A 22707-nucleotide genomic window follows, 5' to 3' on the forward strand; every position below is an offset into this window, starting at 1 on the left:
GTTTAGTGGTTCATCCATTTTCACGTGCTCCTTGTAAAGTTACTGCCAGTCCTCCTCCTCTTGTTTTTTCTGTTTGCCTGTGAGCACTTACTTGAAGTCGTCAGGGAGGCAGTTGTGGAGTGTGCCTTTGTAGTTTTTGTCTAGCCAAGTTTCGGTTATTAATAGGATATCAATACCCCGTCGCACAGGAGGTCAAAAATCTCTGTGGCATGTTTTGACATTGATCTTGCATTGATTAGGTTACAATGGATCTTTGACAGCGTTATGCTTATTTGTATTTTTTGTCTGGTTTGTCTAGCAGTAGTTCTGTTGAGTTGCTTCTGTTTTGCACAAATCCATTGGAGTGCCGTGGTCTCAGCTTCGTCGTTGAATCGTTCTTTTAGCTTGATAGCCGTGTTTGAGAAATCTTCTAATTCTTCATCTTCTATATTTTTATGTAGTTTCTGACACTGCCCTTGTATTTTTGTGATATAGGGAGTGAGGGCGTTGATTTCTCCTTTCTCTTCTCAGATCTTCTCTTTTCCTCCGAGGTTCCAATAGGTTTGGGGTGGTGCGGTGTGGAGGCAGTTGCGAGGTACAGTGTTAGATATAGGGATTTTTCTCTTCTCATTGCATTTGTTCTGTTGGTCGTGGTGTTTGTAAGAGCGTGTTCTGTGTTTGTGGCAGTTTCTAATAGGAGAGGCAGCATGATGATTGTTCCTTCTTCCGTGTTTCTTTGGCAGCGTCCTGTTCTTGTGTTGGGGCATCTTGCGGCCCTACGTGGTCGCAGGGCTTGGATTGTATTTATTTCTTTTTGGTTTGGGTTACAGGGGCTGTAGCCCACCTGTTGGATCTCTTGTGGTTAGGATGGTGTTGAGTCTTGTCCTTTTTTCCTTGTGTTTGTGCGGTGCACTATGAGGGCTTGCTTCTTTTGTGCATAGTTATAATCCGGGCTAGTTGTGGGATAGTTGCGATATAGTGGGCTGTTATTGGCAGATATAAACACACCTACGTTTGGGATTCCTAGCTAGTGGGAGAAAGGCCTAGTTTTCGCAGAATGGCAGATATAAACATAGCTAAGTTTGAGATTCCTAGACAGCGGGAGAAAGGCCGGGGTTTCATAAAATGGCAGATATAAACATGAATACGAAAGGCATTCAAGTGCGTTTGGATTCCCACTGGTCTTCCCAGAAGATGTCGCAGGTGTGTGTGATTGGAGCAATTATTTTTAGGGTGAGTTGGACATTAACGTGGCTATTAGTACCTGAAAGTTGTGCCTACCTTATCCGTTGACGCCGGTTGACGACCGTCTAGTCCCCGTCTGGCAGGTACAGACAGTGGACACTGTCAGGGCAGCTTGTGTTGGTCGCTGGTGGAGTATCTTGGTCACCACTGAGATAGGTGGAGGTGAGACGCAAGCTAGTGTTACAGTTGTCCAGATGGGATGCAAGCTAATCACAGCAGAAGTGCAAACACCTACATTTGAGGTATTTGAATAGATGGAGAATGCCTAAGTATGGGACACAACAGTGAACCCCACCACTAGGTGTTTGTTACACAGCAGTGAAGGGGTATTCTTTAATAACTGGCTGATTTTGGTATGCTTATGTTGTGTACGTAATAAGAGAAGCAGGGATTTTGGAATACAGTGATTGCTGTACACCCCACCCAGACCACACTTATCTTGTCAGTCGTTGCTGGTTGACGGCTGGCTACTGGCTTCTCGGGCAAACACGGGCAAACAAGGTCTGGAGCTGCTTCTTTGGAAGCTGCCATTAGCTGAAGGGGCTGCACAGGCAGTGGGCCGCCCTAGGGGATGTGGTTAAGAGCCTGCCTTCTGGAGCGTACAGTCAATCAAGGACAAGGGACAGGGAAGAGGTCACACAGGTACGGCAGAGAAATGGAAAAAAAGTCCAGAAGGCAAGTGGAAATTGCTGCCAGGAACAAAGGCAGAGACACACCGGACTATTCCAACCAATTGAAAAGGGGGAGGGTGGGGACAGGAAGAAAGCCAGAAATAAACAGAGGACTAGACACCAGGGGCTGCACACAGGGCAGGCCAGCTCAGAAAAACAAGCTGAGAAACCACAGAAACACAAAAGAAACCCACCAGAAGAGCATAAACTTGTCTAAAAACAATTGAAAAAAAACCACACACAAACCCATACACAGGAGCACATGAAACAGGCCAAAAATGGATTACAATCAATTTACAACTACTCACTGAGCAACAACCAGCCCCTAATGCTGCTTTCCAAGTGATTTCATTAAAAGATCCTTCTACATTGAAGCTCAACCCCCCCCCCCCCACTTTCCCGACACAAACACTATCGCGGACAGTTAGCGACAACATACTAACGCCAGAGCCATATACCCGACATGTCCCAACACAAGGGATAAGGGTCAGGCAATTGCTGATAATTACACACACCTGACTTCCATGACACTTCCCCACAGGGATAAAAGGCGGAGCACAAAAGCACACGGGGAGCAAGGCAAAACACACAAGAAAGCAGCAATTCCGAGATGGCAGTTTAAACCGAGGAGAAAGGCGGTGAGACCAGAGAGGGCAGCAAGGAGGAAACTACCATTGACCTGTTCGGAGAAGAACTGCAACTTTCAAGAGGCCTCAAGGAAAAGAAACATAGGACCAGGAATTACAGCTGAACAAAAGTGCAGTGTATGTAGAAGATACATGGGGCCCTCCTGCATTGTTGGCCAAGGCGGGGAGAAGTGATTGTCGCTATGGTACTGTCCTTGGCTCTGACAACAAAGCGCCAATGAATTCAGCACAGCTGGTGAGTCGGAGAGACTGATAGCAGACCGGACTGTGTTATGCTCAAGGTTGCAAGCAGCAACATTGTATGAGGAAAGATGACTCTTATGTCAATGAACTTTATGAAAGCGAAATAGGTACCAGATACAGAGTGGTCCAGCACCACGTGGGTGCTCACTCAAAGGTCTGTTTGGTATCCAACTGAGCATGTGAGAATCATTGAACTGTGAAATTGAATTGGTCCTGCAGCGGGTCGAGCTAAATCCTGTGTAAATTTGAACATCTTCTATAACTTACAAACTGAAATTGGTCTGAGACAGGCTGAGGGAGACTAAATGTATAAAAATGGGTCTTGGCCCGAAAGAGGGGGTTCCGGCGTGAATGTGAGTCAACCGATGTGATATTGCTGTGGCAAATGTGAACCCAACTGAGGGATGCCTGAGAAATGAAATTGGTCTGAGCCCAGCTAATTGTATAAAAGAATGATCCGAGCCCGGCAGAGGAGGATAAGGGTTGGAGAGTGAATCACCCGGCTTGAATATTTGGAAAGGAACTTCATTGTTTTTGGTACATCAGTACCTCTAAATCAAGAGACTTTGAATGTAAGAGGCTTGAGCACAGAAGGCCCTGATGTTGGTAACTTGTATCCTCGTGCAGAAGAAGCCCAAGAGTGTGCTATGCTTGAGTGAACCGCCTTGTCCTGTGCTAAAAATCTGGGGAAGGGCGGCCAACTGCCTGAAAATCCTGATTAATCATTTTGTGAACACTTCTTTCTTTTTCACGAATATTTCCCTACACTATTTGTAAATTAGCAGTAAGGATTGGCAATCGTTTGTTTTTTAGTATAGGCCCTTTTATGTTGACAAGACTCCACTAGGACTACATTATTATTATTTCAATGGTCGTAGCTTTCTCCTATCTGAGATTTAGGTTTAGATAGGCGTTTTTTACAACATTGATAAAGTTCAATAAACACCCTTGAACTGTGGTCACTTGTGTCAGTCTTACTTTGAAACCATCCCTTCCTTACAAGGGCCTACCGACGAATGCCTTTCGGCGTGTACTGCTGTAACAGTGTAAAAGAGAAGTACAACCATGTTTCCCAATCAATGACAATACTGAGAGAGGAAATTAACACTGGTTGTATGTCTATGAAAGACATAGTGCATAATTTATTCCGAATCGTTGAACAACTTGAAAAAGTATAATAATTATTCCAAGTACCCAAAGGATAGAAAATAAAAGTGTACTTTGTTTTATTTGCTAGGTAATGAATCTTTTATAAGGCATTTAACACCGGAGACCAGTCTCTGAGTGCGAGACCAGAATTTGAACCGGAATTGCTCTGTGTTGTCTAGCTTTCAAGACAAACGTGTTGCCCCTGAGCTCTCCTCCCTGCCTAGCCTGATGTTACACAAGACAAACATTAATCATTTCTTAAAAACTGGGGAATAGACATCAATAACCTCAGCCAATGTTGAAGTTCAAGAAGGACAAATAGAGGAAGAGAGGGGTTTTGTATTCTATTGTGGGAGATGTGGAGCATCTATAAGGTGAAGCTAATGGAAGACCAATAGAGGTGCACTACTGCTAGCAGAAGCAGCCCAAACGCTGGCCATACACACTCTGTACAGCATGTCACTGCTCTCGAGTTAGGTCTGCGCTTTAAACAAAAAAGTACTAGTTAAAAAAACAGAGGTGAGGTTTACCACTTGGAACTCAAAGGGAGAGGAGTTACAACCAGGCAGATCTATTCCTTATTCAATTTTTACTTTTACCTTATCCAGTGAGTCACGTTGTTACTGTTCGCAGGTATTTGTCACACAGGTGAGGTTTGAAGTCACAAAGCAGGAAGATACTAGCCAAGTACCTTAGGAACTCTCCCCACAGCTTCTGGTTGCTTCCTTCACTCGTCTAGATTCTATGTGTGCTGTTTTAAATTATTAGTCAAATGTATCTGGATTGGTGGTGCATATTGCGATAAATGGCTTTTTAAAATACTCAAAATACTCAAGCTGTGGCCATGGGTACAGGGTATGTTTTTGCCATTTCACTGACATGGTTTAGATTTGAGCACTGCATGGTCTATCCTTAGAGTAGAGGCTGTCACTAGAAAGATGGTCAAACAATGAATGGCCTGGTTATGTACCAGCCATTTTCATTACTCAAAGTCCATGTCTTCCACCACACAGTCCTTGCGTTCCCTGCTTCCCAAAGCCCTTTTGGATTTGCAAATAATATGGTTAATTGCTTGCCATCTAGAATAGGAAGTCTTGATGAGTATCAATAGGTTGAGAAACCTCAAAGACAACTTCAGCAGCAGGTGAGGAGCTTAGTTTCAAAACAAAAATCAATAAAGAAATTTGAGAATAATCGGACTTCCTTCCAGGTGATCGTTCACCCCAAATAGTAACAACTGTGACGATAAGGTTTGGCCTGTCAAAGCTTACTGGCAAGTAATCGGGCCAATTTCCTCTTTCATAAACCTACTATATCAAAAGCTCCAGAATTAACCATTAGCTTTACTTTATTATTAAAAGGTGCATACATTTATTGGTGCTCACTACTTAGAAACCTCCAAAACATTAAATAGAAAACAAAACATTTTATTTCACATAAGAAAAACACGTTTTAACCAATAAATCCCTTGAGTAACAAACTACAAGAAAATATTACATCTGAGATTTGTTGACCTTTCCTTCCCTGAACATATACTTCAGCTCCCTGCAACAATAGACGTTGAGAACATTTACTTAAGTGCCCTGAAACAACACATGAGCAATTACAAACATTCCACTCATCGCTGGGGGGACAATTTAAGAGACATGAGGCCAGTGTACCCTTTGCAAGTTTGACGGGACCTCACTGACTCAGACCTTCATCCTTCAGAGAGGGAGGAATCTGGTAGATCATTATATTTGACGATGGCACATAACCTTTCTTTCTTTATTGGATGCATAATTAGGAGTGGTTTAAGATGGCTGTATGTATATCTTTTACAACAGGTTTACGTTTCCAAAAATACATTTTTAGCAATGCCATTTTCTTCAAAATCATTCCAAACAACCATTATCAAAGTTGAAGTAACAAGAAAAGTTATTAAAGTTACTCATCTTAGTGACTAGAGTACTCATAGTCCATATTCGTCTTTCCGCCATTCTTGTGGGTGTCCCCCAACATGGGGACGGTACTGGAACCTTTGGCAATGACAAATTGAGCCTCACCTCTGTCCCCTTTGATCACATCGGACATTCAGACACCTGGCTACGCTTATTACATATTAGCCATTGGCATACTAACGGGGGGAAGGCATGTGGGACGTATGGAGGAAAGGGGACTATGGACGCAGAGTACTCTAGTCACTACGGTGAGTAACTTTAATTACTGATACGTCTCGTCCCCGTTCATCCATCCTTGTGCTTGATTCCACCAAACAAGAACAATGGGTGGAGCTGTGATAACCTGCCTCATATCTAGGACGAAGCAGAAAGGTTCTTCAGAACTACCTGACCAAATTCTGCATCGCGCCTGGAGCTGGTGTCCAGGGAGTAGTGCTTACAGAAGATCGGAGTGGCCCAAGTAGCCGCCTTGGTAATGACATCCCAAGAAGTATGTCTCTGAAATGTGATGCCTGTGGCTTTAGCTCTGACTGCATGTGGATGAACACCCTCAGGAATAGACTTGCCCATGGCCGTATAAGCCTCCGAAATGGCCTGAACCATCCAAAGGGCGATCAAAGCCTTGGAAGCCTAAGAGCTGGGGGAGGAGCCCCCAAAAGTCACAAACAATGCCCCAATCTTCCGGAAGGATTTAGTCTGAGAGATAAAACCTAAGGACCCTCTTGAGGTCCAAGGAATGCAGGGCCCTCTCTGCCTCTGACTACGGGTTCGGGGAAAACACCGGCAGGCAGATCTCTTGATTCAGATTAAATGGAGAGACCACCTTGGGCAAGAAGTAAGGGTGAGGGTGCAAGATTACCTTGTCGTTGTGAAACATGGTGAAGGACAACGGCTGCAGCTCACTAACCCTGCCTGCAGAGGTGAGAGCCACCAGTAAAACTGTCTTCAGTGTCACCAAGCAGATATCCACAGAGGACATCCGCTCGAAAGGATTGCGCTGCAAAGCTGCAAGAACCACACTGAGGTCCCAGACCGGGCGTGGCCTATGCACTGGAGGAAAAAACCTAGACAAACCCTTAAGGTGGGCCTTAACCACCGGTTTGGCTGCCGAAAACACATGCTCAGGGGAATTTGTGCAAGTCCCAATGGCTGCCAAATAAGTGCACCAAGTATCTACCTGAAATCCAGAATGAGCAGTGCTGAAAAAGCTAGTGCGTCATCCAGAGGACAGGAGACATGGTCCAGACCCTTGTCGCGAACCCAATGGCAGGACCTAGTCCATTTGCTCTTATACTGGGACCGAGCTGAGGGCCTCCTGGCCTGCTGAATGATGTCCCAGTTGTCATCCGAAAATTAAGCATGCTGGAGCCTCAGCTAGTCAGGAACCAGGCCGCCAGCGTCAGCTTGGCCAGGTCCGAGTGTTCCACTGCCCTGGCCCTGCTATGCCAGGAAGCCCCTGCTGGAGATCAGAAGGTGGACGGGACCCTGGGAGCACAACTGCGTCAGATCTGAAAACCATGGTCTCGAAGGCCATCGGGGGCAACCAGGATGAGGCTGCAACCCACCGAAGCCTGGGACATGTGGAGGGTCCTTTGGAGCAGAGGGGTGGGTGGGAACATAACACCTGCAGCCATGCCAACAGATCTGGACGGCATCCCCCATCGACCCCCGATGCCGACCTGCCCATGAAGCAAACTGCAGGCACTTGGCATTCTGTGGAGATGGGGACAAGTCCAGGTCCGCGAACCCCCAATGCTGGAACAGTGGCAACAAGGAATAGCTGTCCCCCGGAAGGTGGCATGCTGAAATCCAAACTCCCTCCATCAGGGCCCATTCCCAGACTGATAATGCTTCCATGCTTCCATGTAGAGGAGGGGGAACAGGCGCCAGCCTGCTTGTTCAGGTAAAACATTGTAGTAGAGTTGTCTGTCCTGACCAGAACAGACCGGTCCCTGATGAGGAGCAAAAATGCCTTCAAGGCCAGTCCCACTGCCCTGAGCTCAAGCAGATTGTTATGCAGGAGAGCTTCCATCCTGGACCATGCGCCATGTATCACGTAGCCGTCCACAGTTGCCCCCCAGCCCGAAAGAGAGGAGTCCATCATCACCACCAGTATAGGCTCCGGTCGGGTGAAGGGGCCTTTAACTGAAACATTGCTGTCCATCATCCACCAGCAAAGATCGGTTAGAAGGAACGGTGATATTGCGATCCTGTCTGACTGAGACCCTGTCTCCTGATGCCAATTGGCCACCAGGTGGAGCTGGAGGTGCCTCATCCTGTGGCAAGCGTGCTGTACAGTGAGCATGCAGGAGGCCATCAGGCCCAGAATATGCTGGAACCACCATGCGGAGGTGGTCGATTCGGCCAGAAAGTGCCCCACTGCCTTGTGGAGGGACAGGAGCCTCTCGGGCATAGGGAATACCCGCTGCGCCGTCATGTCCCAACGCACCCCTAGGAAGGCCAGATCCGGAGATGTGTAAAACTGTGACTTCCTTTGGTTGAGGGAGAACCCCAGTTGATAAAAGATATCCGCCAATCTCTGGAGTGCAAAACCGCCTTGTGTGACCCCGCCCTTATCAGCCAGTAGTCCAAATAAGAGTACATATGATTGCCCTCCAAGTGGAGAAGGCCCGCCACTGCGTTCATCAACTTTGTGAAGACACGAGGAGCCGAGTTCAGGCCGAAGGGAAGCACCTTGTGTTGAAAGTGATACGACATAATCGTGAAACTTCCGATGCGGTTGGTAGATGGATACATGCAGGTAAGCATCCTCGAGGTCGAGGGAACACATCCAGTCCCAAGCATACAGAGACTCGGCTATGCGCGTGGAGTAATCCTCTTGAAGCGTTCCAACTGTAAAGACCGATTTAGAAATGACAGGCCAGGACAACCCTCAGGCCAGCTTGGTTGTTCTGAGGTACCACAAAAATCCTGGAATAGTAGCCAGAGCCACTGTCTGAAAGAGGAACTGGTTCTATCACCTGTATCTCCCAGAGCGAAAGGACCTCTCGTAAAAGAGCCGGAGACCTGATCTGATGAAGAAGAGGAGGAGGAGGAGAGGATGGTAGAGGAAAAGAAAGAGGAAACTGAAGCCCATGGAGACTACGGATTAGATCCATAGGTTGCTGAAAAGACGCTTCCAGGCATCCTAATAAAGAGCCAAATGGCCCCCCAGAGGAGAGTTTTGTTCCCCAACCTTGACATTACTTCTTGGCGTCAGGGGCAGAGGAGAGGAAAAATCAGTGCAAAGTCCTCTGCTGCTTCCTCCTGTTGTCGCTGGGCGACCTGTCAGGCCTCTGTGTAACGCGGTCCTAAAACCCTTTGAAGCTGGAGAAAGCACAGGGCTTGAACTCGGTCCTGCCCTGTGAATGAGGGAAGGATTTCTGTCCAGGTTTTGTCAGGATGGGCAAGGACTTGGCGGTTTGAGTTGAGGTTTTCTTGTTTGTCAACTCGTCATCGGTTAACGAATGAAAAAGCTCCACGCCCTTGAAGGGCAGATCCAGGATCCGCTCCTGCACATCAGATGAAAACTTAGTGGCATGCATCCACACAGTCCTTCTCATCTCAACACCAAGGCACAGCCCTCTGCTGGCTGTGCTGATGTGGGAGACCAAAGACTCCATGAGATCCTGCGAAACAGCCAAGGCATCTGCCAAACCGGCCTTGAAGGAGGCCTGCTTGTCCGCCACAGCTTCTGGCTAGCAGCAGCCAAGAGGGCCGCTGCGTTGGTGTCACAGCGCCTCCTTCATGGCAGTTCTCGAGCAAGTGGAGGCTGCGCCGCCATTAATGCACCACCAAAGATCCTTGTGAACGTGGTTTAGCGGCCAATACATTTTCAATATGGCCGCCAGCCCCGGGCTTCTTATTCATTTCTACACCGGCACTCGCTGGGTTGCAACGCTTTCCTTTTGGGCTATACGCTTTAAGTTTTCCTCTCCTCTGAGCTTGCACTCAGCCTTCTTACTTGTGCCTCTCCACTTACCTTCACCTTCTCAGTCTTGCTTGCTGCCTCCCACTGACACTACCAGTGCTTCTCATTTATCTTCATTGGTTTTCTTGCTTTTGCTCGCCTTTGAATGGAAGAATGGGAGGAGTACCCTGAGGAGACGCCCGGGGAGGTGCAACCTGCGGGATGACCTCCTTCACTATATCCTTCAGGAGCCCCTTCATCTGAGTGGAACGCATGAGGAAAAGGAAGCGCTCCTCGCTAGCTGCCAGGTCCCTAGCAGCCCGGCCTTCCAAGGCGCTGGGCCTCCACTCCTGGCCAAAGTGCAGAGGCGCCTGAGGCATGTAGCCATAAGGCTGCAATGGGTAGATGTATCCCTGAGGAGACCAGATGCCTCTACCACACAATCCGCTGCTGCTTTCAGAGGGAAGGGGTCCGAGATCAACTTGCAAGGCTCATTCAATGGGCGAAAGCACGGGTGGGCCCTGAGATGGATCCAAGATTGCCGCCAACATGGCAGGTGCCGCCACGTGCCTCTCCGCCATTTTGAAACCTTGCACCATGCCCTTGGCGGGAGGGCACGACAGCCCTGAGCCACGCAAGGCCTCAGGCATGGGAGGATACAGCTTGGGTCTTGCACCCGAAGCGGAAGTATTGACCTTAGAGATCACTCTGCTAGGCGCTGAGCCCTCGGCCGACTGGCCGGTAGTGATAGCACCCTTACTCATGACCTCAGAGCAAGCTCCAGTAGTCTGGACACTGGATCGTGCCGAGGACACACTTTTGGAGGTGGCACTCAACGATCCCTGTGTCCGAGAGAGCTGCAAGTCCAGCATGCATCCCAGCGGTGGTCGGGCCCCAAACACTCAAAACAAGAGTGCATGGGGGTCCGAGGGCAGGAGCGAGCGGTCACATGAGGCACACCTCGTGAATCCTCCTGCAGCCGACATGTGTTGGGGGAGGCAGGCACCGAAGGGAAGTTAAATAAGATTGAAAAAACAAAAGCGGAGCAAGCGGAAAGCTAAAAAAGTCTCTGCGCTGGCTGCCAGGTCCGACACCGTTCATCCAGAAAAAAGGACTGAGGTGAGGCATCGGAGTGGCGTTCGCATGCCTTAGCTCATGCCCCCGCGCACTATACAAAATTTTAAGGAGAAGCTCAATTTTTCGCTGCCAAAGGTTTCGGTCCATCCCCATGATGGGGGAAGCCCACAAGGATGGAGGAAAGGGGACGATACTCATGAGTATCAAGTCAGGGCCAAACATTGAATATTAAAATAGAATCATTCTGCAAACACACAATTTTTTGCCTCAGACATTTCAATGATGTTTCATGTAAATTTAAACAAGTCTTTTTGGTTAATTTAGTTTTTTGCTAGGACTGGTACCATGTGTTAATGTACATACTCATGATATCTGGTAATTGAGAAGGGTATTTGACACAGCATGCAACAGAGATTTATTTGCGCAAATGGCCTATGTATGGATTCACTTTTAGGCTATCTTGGGACAGCCAACCAAATGTAGTGTGCAATGGGATATAACTGCAAACCCCCTGCATAAGTTACCTCCATCGTGGCCAATGTGTCATGGAATATGAGCTTCAGTAGGTGGCTTAATTTGTTTTCGTCATTATACCAAAGGACCTTATTGTATGCTAGGACCAATTCAACTGAGAATGGATTATGGATCAAAGTTATCCTCGAAATGCAGTGAATTTGGGATAAGTACATCCATCTCAGTAGTACATCAAAGCAACGGTTTTATTTTTAGCAGATCAGGATTTACCTCAATTGCTTAGAATAGAAGGACTTCGCTACAGTTAGAGGTGAGATATTAATGTAGCAAAGTGAGCTGAATGTTGGATATTACTCCCAGCAGTGCACGGAAACTGAAATGACTTGTGACATCCCTTTCATGGTCACATGGAAACACAATAATCACTGTACTGCATCTTGGTGTCTAGAGCTGCATCTTCCCAGTATCAGAATATTGCTGTACTTAACTAATGGCATCTTCTAGCTCACAAAGGTACATATGTTGCCACAGTCCAAATGTAGAGATAATAGGCCTCATTACAGTTTTGCCGGTTCAGTAAAGGTGCCAGTAAAACTGCCGGTAATTCCGGCGGTGGCACTTTTACTGCACCGGTAAAACACAAGTTTGCCGGTGGGGGCACCGATTTACCTCCAGCCAAGAACTGGAGGTAAATCTTGCTCCCACTGGCAAAAGAATGCCAGAATTACCGGGACCGGTAATTTTGGTGCCTGTAATTCTGGCAATCCCCTCCATGGAGTCTTATGGGACTCCATGGAATGGGGATTTAACAGCATTTCCACCACTTGGAATATGCCAGTAATTCCGTTTCTGCCACATGGAATGCCGGTATTACCATTTTGGTGGCATCCCGCCAGATTTACCGGCATGATAGCACCAAAACTGCAATGTCCTGCCACACAAGGCATCTGGGAAGGTCTTGTTAGAGGGAAAATGCTATACATCACCACTGCACCATGCTACAGTCCTACAACTATACTGAAAGTCATGGATGGAGATGATCCCTATACTTCTTACAGATGTCCAAAGCCATATGTTTGTCACATCTCCTATGGTCCCACAATGACTGGTGGCCACAAATACCGTGCTGAACATCCATGCTTTACAATGTTTAGGAAGAAAAATAATACACATGGTTTGTGAATAAGGATCTATTTTGGTGTAATTTGTCTGTAAACCCACTTTCTAGGCACTACCTGGGCTTAGCCATATCAGTAAAAGTATTACTACTACAAGCATTACTTTTATTACTATATTTATTTGAACTGATCTCAAGAAGTATGGATAAATGTGTGAAAGGTGGTGGTATGGTCTCCATGTTTTGCTGTATGAGATTGGTTCAGGATGCGGAGCCTATGACCAAAGAAAAACGCAAGCGGGGGTTAGCGAGTTAAACATAAATCTAATACTTAAAAAGATTTCTAATACACATTGGGCCTCATTACAGCCGACCCGGTATGGAAACAACGGTGGCGGTAAACCAGCTGCCACCGTTGTTTCCATGCCGGGTGATCACAACTCCTGCAGGCGGAGGTGTCAAACCCGCCAGGTCTGACCTGGAGGGTTTAACACCGCCCGCCTGCAGGCGGACGAGGAAACACCGGCACCATCACAAGATGGTGCCAGTGTTTACATGATACCCGTTCCCATTGAGTCCTATGGGGCTCAATGGGAATGGGGATGGGGATTAACACCATTCCGCCTCCGGGGTTGTGATGCCCCGCTAATTCTGGGAATCACAGAGGCGGAATAGTAATACGAGTCTGGCGATAACCAGGCGGTTTTACCGCCGGACTCGTAATGAGGCCCATTGTTGCTTTGGTTGCAAACAAATTGTACTACTGTTGTGTCTTTTATTGCCTTCTTCTTTGCTTTATGGTGCATGCAAACGCACATACAACATCTAAAAGTGTTTTGCACCAGTACCCACTATTTCTCAAGCCGTATTGTGTGCATTCAGTTTCACGGTTTTGATTTTTCCAGAATTAGAGCGGTGGTGACTGGCGGCATGTTTCCGCCATTCATTCGGCTGCCATTAGCCCATCGGAAGAGGAATGCCTGGCAGAAGCGTGCTGCTACTAACCACAGATATAATTGTTATACAAATAAGAACATTGAAATGGAATACACACAGCACATCTCCATAAAAGTGAAGTACAGATGCGCAACATGTGTCTGCATTGTGTATATATTTATGTGTGCATCATAATCATAAACCTAAGAAGGATACACAATTGATAGAGAACCAGTTTATGCTCTGCTAAACTGGAGAGATATTCAGGAGAAGAAACACGCAGACACTTGTAGCTCTCCAACTTTTGGTCACAGGAAATCTCACACTCTCTCTACCTAGTCTGCCAATAAGAGAAGATGTTTGAGGATCCAGCCTCTAAGAATTCAGATTTGAGAAACTACCAAGTCTGTACTGGTGCTGAATGTATGCTGCGTTTCAGTGCTGAATGGAGGAGTCACTGGCCGTAGGAGTACGGTAAACGGGCAGGCAGTGACTGTTCTGTTTTAATTTCCCACGAACTCGTTTTTACGACAATCATTCCCTTGCAGAATATGTTGATTTATTCAGCAGACCATTCAGCGCCTGAAATGATCTTCTATTGTGATAGGTCACATACCTTACTTTTCAAAGTATCGTTATTTGCAAGGGCCATCTAGCAGAAAGAGAAATTCCAGCTCTCCTCACCCATCAGAACCAGTAAGGATTCCAGAATACCCTTTGTCCGATTGAGTATTGAGTCCTATTGGGCCAACGCATTTGCTCAGACTGCATGAGGAGGTTAACAGTGGCTTTAGGCATTTCTTTGTGGAACCTCTACTCCCTATACCTTTGTGCAGGACATATGTTAGAGTTGCTCATTAAGGCATACTTTGTGTTGATTGTGTGTTCTAGAATTATTGTTTGAAAGATCGATCCAGTGTTTTAGCAGCAACTTTTCATGACTTAAATATTTGAAGGATTTTAACATAAAACATTGAGCCCACTTGGTGCAGCATACATCTAGTTCAGCTAAATGCAATCACTTAAATCCAGATTTTGGAATCCAGTGTGATCCTACATTCAACGGCCACCATTTCACAGAGCTGCAGCCTGCCGCAGGTAATAGAATACTTCCCTAATCCTGGTATTCACAAAGTATCAATTGGAACCGCAGGGTTGTGGTACGTCCAGCGAAACATTCTCTTCCTGAGCACACTGAGAACAACAAGGACAGTCAGCAGTATTGCAAGGAGAGTAATTCCAATGATGAGCAGTGCTATGAGTGCCGTTTTAGCCTGTTTTGCATCAAGGCTGCTTCCAAAGAGATCTACACCTGCTTGGTTGCTATCTGTAAAAGATGGAAATGTAATTAATTTTTGGTCAATAAACAGCTGTAGAATAAGTCTTTAATGTACTCAAAACAACCTAACTTACCTTTTGAAACTTCACCTTCGTCTGATGGATCCTCGACTGACTCTGTTGCGTTTGATAGGAGGTAAAAAAAAAAAAGAGCCTTATATTAGATTGGTGAATACTGCAAATAAAAGTGCATCCTTTACATGTAAAATGGTATTTTCCTCCATTCATTTTATAATCTTTATCCACAGAAATCCCTGGGCCTGCTGAAAAGTAATTATTTTAGGAGCTGGTAATTCATTGGAGACATGTGTGTCCCAATCCCATCTGCTCGCTCGGGTGGTCCCACCGTCACTGCCCCAAACATGCTTGAGTCCACTGTTTGGGACCTTTTCAAAAACCTTCATGCGAGGGGTTCTGAGAGACCAAACCTTTAGTTGGTGCAGAGGCTGTTTACCAAGTTCGGTCAAAGAGTCTGAGCCTTCTGGCTTCATTTATTGGGGGAGAGGGCTGGTGGCAAGAGCCTGTCCCACACAAGCAAACAGGAAATCAACACCATGACTAATTTACTGACAATATATTATAGGGCGGAGGTCACCACCCTGTAGTTAGGGTGATAGCCTTGAATCATAGGAAATCCAAACATTCTATTGCTAACAACTTTTGACTTGCATGACATATTTGGATGACATTTTCCAAACAAAATACCTGTCACAGGCCCCACAAAATGGACATTTTGGGAAAGAAATGTTAGAAAATGAAAACATTATTAAGAAAGCAAAAACAAACACTATTTTCAGCATGCTCCCATTCATTTTGACATGGAGAAAAGTCCAAATTTGGCAAAGCTGAAGTGCAAAAACTGCTGGACGGATTTGGACCAAATAAACAACGTGAGCACGAAGTGTTGACGTAATCTCTGAGACAGGTTTGTGATTAATCCATCCAGTAGTCTTTAAAATATTAGGCGGAGAAGGGGATGTCCCCAGCTCCCAAAAAAATAGCTATATCTCCCATGGCGTTTTTCAGCACAGATGTGTTTCAGAAATGTAAAGCCGCCATTTCATTTTGTTCAATGGGAACGATTAGCAGCATAAAACCATGGCAACCCGAAAAAACTTAAAGTGCTCAAAAAGCGATTTAGAGGGGAAAAAGGGTGCAATTGCATCAGGTTAGAGGCGAGAAGGGGAAGAGGATACCATGTGAAATTGGAGAGTTTGTGGGTGTCCTGGGGAACCAGTTGAAGTACGAACGTTTTTGGATTAGCGGGGGAATAACAGGGAAATCACGCTAGATTCCTATGGCTACAACGGAAGATGAGCTTGGAAAAGGAAATGGTCAGACGAACAAAAGAGTGAAAGGGGTAATAGGAGAGGGACATGAAAGGGAAAAGGCACCTGATGGGAGTGGGGGACCATGGAAAGAGGAGGAGGGCACTTGGTGAGTGCCTGAGAGGACTGTGAAGAGGTGTTGATTTCTGAACGTTTTCGTATTATCAGTGTATTGCTGCTGTATGTATAGTTTGTTGCCATAATCGGGGGAATAATCGGTGGAATCCCATGGAAATCAGAAGAAAGTGAAAGAAAAAGGAAACTTTACACCTACAGTGATCACATCGATCTAGTAGACAGGGGGTAATGGATCTTTCTGCCACTGAAGAAATGTCGGCGTCAAAGAAACTTTTTGGGGCAACATGTACAGTGGCCACAGCTAAAGGCCATGGTTAGTGGGCACCAAAGAAATATATTGGTTCAACATGCAAATTGGGCATAGCCGAAGGCTGTGTCCACTTGGCATGGCCTTTGCCGAAAGCTAGTGGGCCGAAAAGAAACCTATTTGTGCAATACATACAGTGACTGGGGCCAAAGGCCATGCCTAGTGGCCCCCAAAGAAATGTATTAGTGAAACATGCACTAGTGGACCCTAGAGAAACGTATTGGTGTAACAAGTACAGTGGCCAAGAACAAAGGCCATGGCTAGTGGGCCCCAAAGAATCATATTGGTACAACATGTACAGTGGCCAAGATCGTAGGCCATGTTACTTGGCCCAAAATAAACTATAGTATACTAAACCCTTGAAATTCAGTGAAAAAAACTTGAGGTAAGGTGATCAGATTTAATTTGAAAAAACATAGCAACAAAAACTTTGAAATTCTGTGAAAAAAAACTTTGTAAAGAGAGAGTTAAGGTGTTAATGCAACAAAACCCTTGAAATTCACAACTCTCATTTGAAGCAAGCCCACCTTAATTTTGCACTCCGTGTTGCACAGCATATGACTGCAATGACATCACAAGTGAAAATATTTCATGTTACAGCACGTATGAGTCATTAATAATTCCTGTTTTAACATATATGAAAGAACTATAAACCTCCTTTAACAAACATATTTTTTGCAGCGCATACTGATGTGTGTCATTTTCAGCAGCACATGCTGGGGATGCAAGTCATGGTTGCCTAGGGCATGAGGCTCGACCATGACCCCCCCAGCCCCACGAAACTAATCTGGCCCAATGTCCACTATACCTCCATAATGTGACCAATGGCCAGTGTTCATGGCTTGTAGCCATGGCTGAGCTCCACAAACCATGGGGCATGGGCTTCGACAATGCTGCAGGCCCCAATAAGCAAATCTGAGTAGACATTTGTCCTTGCCAAGAGCCAGGCCCACTGCCCAGGCACCAAAGTTATATCACTATTTTTTGTACACACATTTTGACACATTGGAAAAAATAAAACAGGACAGAATTGCAAAAGCATGCTTTCAGGTCCTTGCTGATGCTTCTTGCGCAAGTTTGCTGCAAACCCGTCCGGTGGTTTGGGCTGTAGCCATGAGCAAAACGTTTTTCAATTCACCTCTTTCTGGATTTCAAAGGTTTTTGGACCCTCCATATAACTTTGCCCCCCTTGACAAAATGACACAAAATCTCGCAAAATAATTCAGAGTTGGCTGTGTCAGGAGCAAGACAGGGAGCCAGTATCAAGTTAACACAAACTGCAGAAACAAGACTGAAAGCATCCATTGGCAGATGTCATATCTGCTCTTCTATTAGATGTAGTAGACCTACAAGGACTTTACAAGCCCATCGCCAGCATAAGGGAACTGCACTTACCAGGGTGCTTGGGCGTCCATAACACAAGCTCCAGTAATACACCCAGGGCACAACCAAGCGAACGCACATGCACGCGTAGCCCTTTCAGAGAGGTGCTCGCAGTACAGTCTGCAGGCACAACAGAAGTGTTTCTCCGAAGCTCCTACAGGCGAGCCACAGCAGGGCCTAGCCCATGACTAACTCCTCCCAGGGCCGGCACAGAATGCAAATAATTATACGGCTCAAGCCGCTCTGTTCACAGCCATACAGACACACAGACACACATGTATAATGCAGTGAATGCTGTTTCACTCATCGAAGCGCTGATCACGCTACCTTAATTCTTTACTGCTTACTTACCTAACACTAACTACGGAGCGTCAGCATGTCTACGGCGAGATGTGCCCAACTAACAAATCCACCTACCAGAACTCCATGGTGCAATTCAGAGTGCTTTTCTGACAACCGATTTTTCTTTTCTCAGTTTGCTCGCCTGAACAGTAGTGTATCAAGGGCAATCAGCAGCACCATTGGACTAAGCAAAGGCAGCACACACACCCAGAGCTAAGTAGCTTTTATTTCTTGCGGCTAAGATAAGGTGTTTTTCCAACCTTACTATACAGTTTAATAAACACCCTTCTTAAACTGTGATCAGTTGTGTCTGTCTTTACTGTTGCCACCATGAGTTCCTTACAGTCCCCATCCCTCGACGGAGGAAAAAGCTCCAACGTGGCCCTGCCAGAGATCCAGGACGGCCAGGTGTACTGCGACGGGCAATGGGCGAAACAGCCCTCCAACCCCAAAATATTTTCCCTGGTGGCTTAGTGCTCCTTACTGCTTCCAAGGGTTGGCAAATTGGGACCAGACCCTAAATGTTACCCCCCAGGGAAGCAGAAAGGATCTGCCCCTCCATGGGGGGGATTCATGAGGGTGCTGGCCCTACAGGCATAGGGCCGGCCAGCCCCCTGATGCCCCTAGTGTGCTTCTGGCAAAATTGCACTATGTTGTTTTGACTTCCTTGTGGGGAAAATGGGTGCAAAACAGCACTAATTTGCCCCCAAAGAAGGCAAAACAACATCATGTCGTCTTGTTGGCTTTTTTGGGGGGGTGAGAGTGGGGGGTGGATTGGCCTGGAAGCGGACCGGGGAGCCCACCCTCAATATTATATCGCTGGTGGCCTAATGGTCCTTGCTGCTTCCCAGGGGGTGGTAAAATTGGGGTCAGAAACCCAATTTTGCCCCCAGGGAAGCAGCTAGGGTCTGCCCAGCCTTGGGGGGGAATGCTAAAGGGGCTGGCCCACAGGCATGGGGCCAGCCCCATGATACCCCCAAGTGTTCCACTATATGTTGAGTAATGTTGTTTTGCCTTCCATGGGGGCATGTTGAGTGTAACGTGTTGCCTTTCTTGGAGGCTAATCGGTTCAGAACTGCACCAATTTGCCCCCAAAAAAGGAAAAATTACATTATGCCATCTGGTTGGCATTTTCTGGGGTTGGGGGTTGATTAGCCTGGGCCCCCACCACAAGATCATATTCCTAGTGGTCCTTGCTGCTTCCCTGGGGTGGCAAAATGGGGCCAGCCCCCCCCAATGCCCGCATGTGTGCCTTTTATTGGAGTTTTCTTTTGCCTTCCTTGTGGGCAAATGGGTGCAAAACAGCACCCATCTGCCCCTAAAGGTGGCAAAACCTGTGCATTGTTCTTTTTGTTGGTGGGGGGCTGTTTAGCCTGGTGGGGGGCCCCCACAAAAACAATTACCTGGTGGTCCAGCAGGGTTGCTGGTCGAGGATCGAAAGATCAGTGTCTCCTTTCCACCGAGCCCTCCCCTATGCAAATCGGGCAGAAAATGCCAGAGCAGCACGAAAAACCGTGTCTGCTATATTTACATGCTGAAGCCATTATTTCCTGATGATGTCGAACGTGGCGTGCGCCAACATCATCATGGCCACCCCCTGACCCCCAGGCACGGAAGGGGAAGTCTCACTGCCTGGGGTCAGAGGGATGGGAGGTGCAAAGCAAAGTGCTAAAAAGGACGAGGCATCTCGTCCTCAGCACTGCAAACGTAGTGCTGAGGACGGGAAACCTCGTCCTTAGCACTTAAGGGGTTAAAAGCATTTTTAGTTGCATACTGTTCAAGTGCAGCTAATTCCCTTTGCATAGCTACAGGAGTCTTGTCCAGTAGGATTAAGTCGTCTGCATTTAAAAGCCAAGATATGGCGGTTTCCCCGAGTTTCGGAGGAAAATAATGAATTTTATTCAAATGGTCCCCAATATCTGCTATAAATATGTTATAAAATGCTGCGGCCGAAGGGGCAGAGGTGGAAATGGGAGGACCTATAGAGTAACCAGATCGATACAATTAAGGGAAGCCTGGTATAAAATGATGTTACAATGGCATACACCCGAACGACTCCATAAAATGAATAAAACAACTTCCCAAGAATGTTGGAGGGCTTGCAAGGGGATAGGGGACTGGAAACATATTTGGTGGGACTATTCCAAGCTAAGGGAATTCTTGGATGAAGAAAACAAGCTGATAAAAAACACGCTTCCACAACTGCAAGACATCTCCATAGAAGGAAAAGTATGCAGACTTCTAGACCCGGAATGGAACAATCTCAAAAGAGAGTTATGTTGTCTCAATTGATAACCGTGTGGCTGGTAATAGCAAAGAATTGGAAACAAAAAGACCCACCAACAATTTTGGAATGGACACGCAAACTGTGGGACTGACTGGGGGGAACTTCCAGACTACTTTCAAAGTGAATACATGCTACAATGGTGTCCACAAAACCTGAGATTAATGGATTTAAGTGGTTAGCAAATAAACAGGGAGCAGGACCCAGACTACAGAGCGCGGCAAGGATGCCACACAGGACCTTCTTATGGTGACACTGCGGGACCCGGCAGAGAGGTGGGGGAAAGAGGGCGAGGGAGAGGAGAGGCAGAGGTGTATTATGGGGAGTAAATGTTGTAAAAATCCTAATAAAAATGATTTTTTTTAAAGTGCTGGGGCCAAAATACAGTTATTTCAGGCCTCGATGCGTATACATTGGTTTAGTTAAAAGATCCTCTTGATTTAGCTTAACCTGTATTGATGTGCTAGAGTACAGTTGCAAGATAAATCCCGGGATATACTTCAGACCTCTCATCTTTTTCAATAATGAGTCTTTTGGGACTGAATTGAATGGCAACTTAAAATCTATACAAATCATATATATTGGCTGGGCTGATTGGATGTCCCTTTTTCGAATTAAGGATAATGTTAGCAAATGTATCGTTGTCCTCACTCTGTGATGAACTCTGATTGATAGATATCAAAGAAAGCTTTCTCTTTAACCCATCTTTCAGTAGTAGATGAGCGAAAATCTTTCCTAATGCGTCCAAGAGGGCTATCGTTCGATAGTTTTGTGGCCTCTCTCCGTCTCCCTTCTTAAATATCGGGATAATCATCAATTTTTTCAGGGTTGTAGGTGTATTTTTTGCTTCTAGAACCTGGCTTAAATTGGGAAAGACTATCTTGGCCCATGCTTCTGGATGAGCTTTTAACATCAAGTTTGTTAGGCCACCTGGCACCAGGGCTCTAGAACTACTTTTTTATTTGGTATACTATATCATCTTTGACAAAAATCATAGATTGATACTTATCCCAATCACCCCCCTCCAAGCAATCACTGTGAAATAAAGTGCCCAAACCAACTCTTGTATTGGATTTATCATTAATGGCAATTATAGGTCATTAAGCTCAATTCTTGGGCACTAGCTCCCAATATGGCTTCCCTGTCTTTCTGATACATCCTGGCTTCACAAGCTTTCATAAAGTTCTTAAGTTTTAACTTCTGTTTTTTATCAACATCCATCTGGATGAGGGATCCCAGACAGCCAATGCGCTTATGTCTTTCCCACATTGATCTTTCTAGTTTTTCACCTCTACATCAAACACATGTTTGTGTTTAAACAGGGGTTTTGAGTTCAGATTAGTACTTTGCGCAAATAAACTAAGGACAGCCACATAATTAACATGCTGTCTGATATTCTTTGTCTGACCCTCAGTCTGCATGCAGACATTCAAACTATCCAGCCTTTCTTCTGACCACTTGAATCTATTTCTCCCCACTATAATCTCCACTTCTTGCTGGTATTACTTCCCTCAGTGAAGAATTTGCAGGAAACCCCAGGTCAATAATTTGTATGTGAACCAACTCAGGCCCTGAGTGACATATTGGAATTGATTTTTGCACCTGCAGTTAAGAGTAGCTAATGTCCTTGGAAACTGGGTGTTATGGGCCTATCATTACCTTGTCTCATTTAGGTTATTGGGGCCAGTGGTAGAGGCCAAACCGCCGCTGGTCACTTTCTGGCAACGTAATTGGTTTACTATGGACCATCAGCTGGGACCATCAGCTGGTATCATCCCTGATTCCGGATAAATGTAGGGAGGCCGGTGCAATTGATCTGTCCTCTAGATCTATTCTTGGGGAAGTGGCCAATCAGGTAGCTCCTCTTAAACTTACCTTGGCCCGGTGCCAAACACATTTATTTCACTCAATGTCGAAAAGGCTCTCAATCAGGCCAAATAACTTTTTTCTGTGGTTAAGTTGCTTTCTTTATCTACTTGCTTTTCTTCCGTGGTCCCTTCCTTCTCAGGTTCGATATGACTTTCTACCTGACTTTTTCTATGCTAAGGTGGCTGATATTCGGAGGATTATCACTAGCGGCAACGGATGCAGGATCGCCGCCTCTCCAGCAGGAGAATCGCTTTACAATGCGACGGATTGCCTCTTTGTAGACGTTGTCGTCATCCACTGGTATAGCTGTCAAGCTGGCAAAAATGCGCTGCCCTTCGACTCCCATTGCGTTCAGCAGCATCGCCTTCTTCCTAGCGGGGCCGTATCCTA

At 46.2% G+C, this 22707-nt stretch overlaps 1 protein-coding gene across 1 annotated transcript in view; it reads right to left on the reverse strand.

Moving 5' to 3' along the window:
- Positions 1–5345: 5345 nt before the first annotated feature.
- The window catches only part of HEPHL1 (hephaestin like 1), a 537160-nt gene continuing 519798 nt past the window's right edge, over positions 5346–22707 (reverse strand). The window contains exons 19-20 of the mRNA XM_069639277.1: positions 14802–14843; positions 5346–14715 (exon numbers count right to left, since the gene is read on the reverse strand). Coding sequence (XP_069495378.1) covers positions 14516–14715; positions 14802–14843 — 242 coding nt within the window. The 3' untranslated portion in view covers positions 5346–14515. The remainder of the gene's footprint in view (positions 14716–14801; positions 14844–22707) is intronic.

This window comes from Ambystoma mexicanum, chromosome 7q, assembly GCF_040938575.1.
Source record: "Ambystoma mexicanum isolate Mex_15411 chromosome 7q, UKY_AmexF1_1, whole genome shotgun sequence".
In the NCBI taxonomy this organism is placed as follows: domain Eukaryota; kingdom Metazoa; phylum Chordata; class Amphibia; order Caudata; family Ambystomatidae; genus Ambystoma; species Ambystoma mexicanum.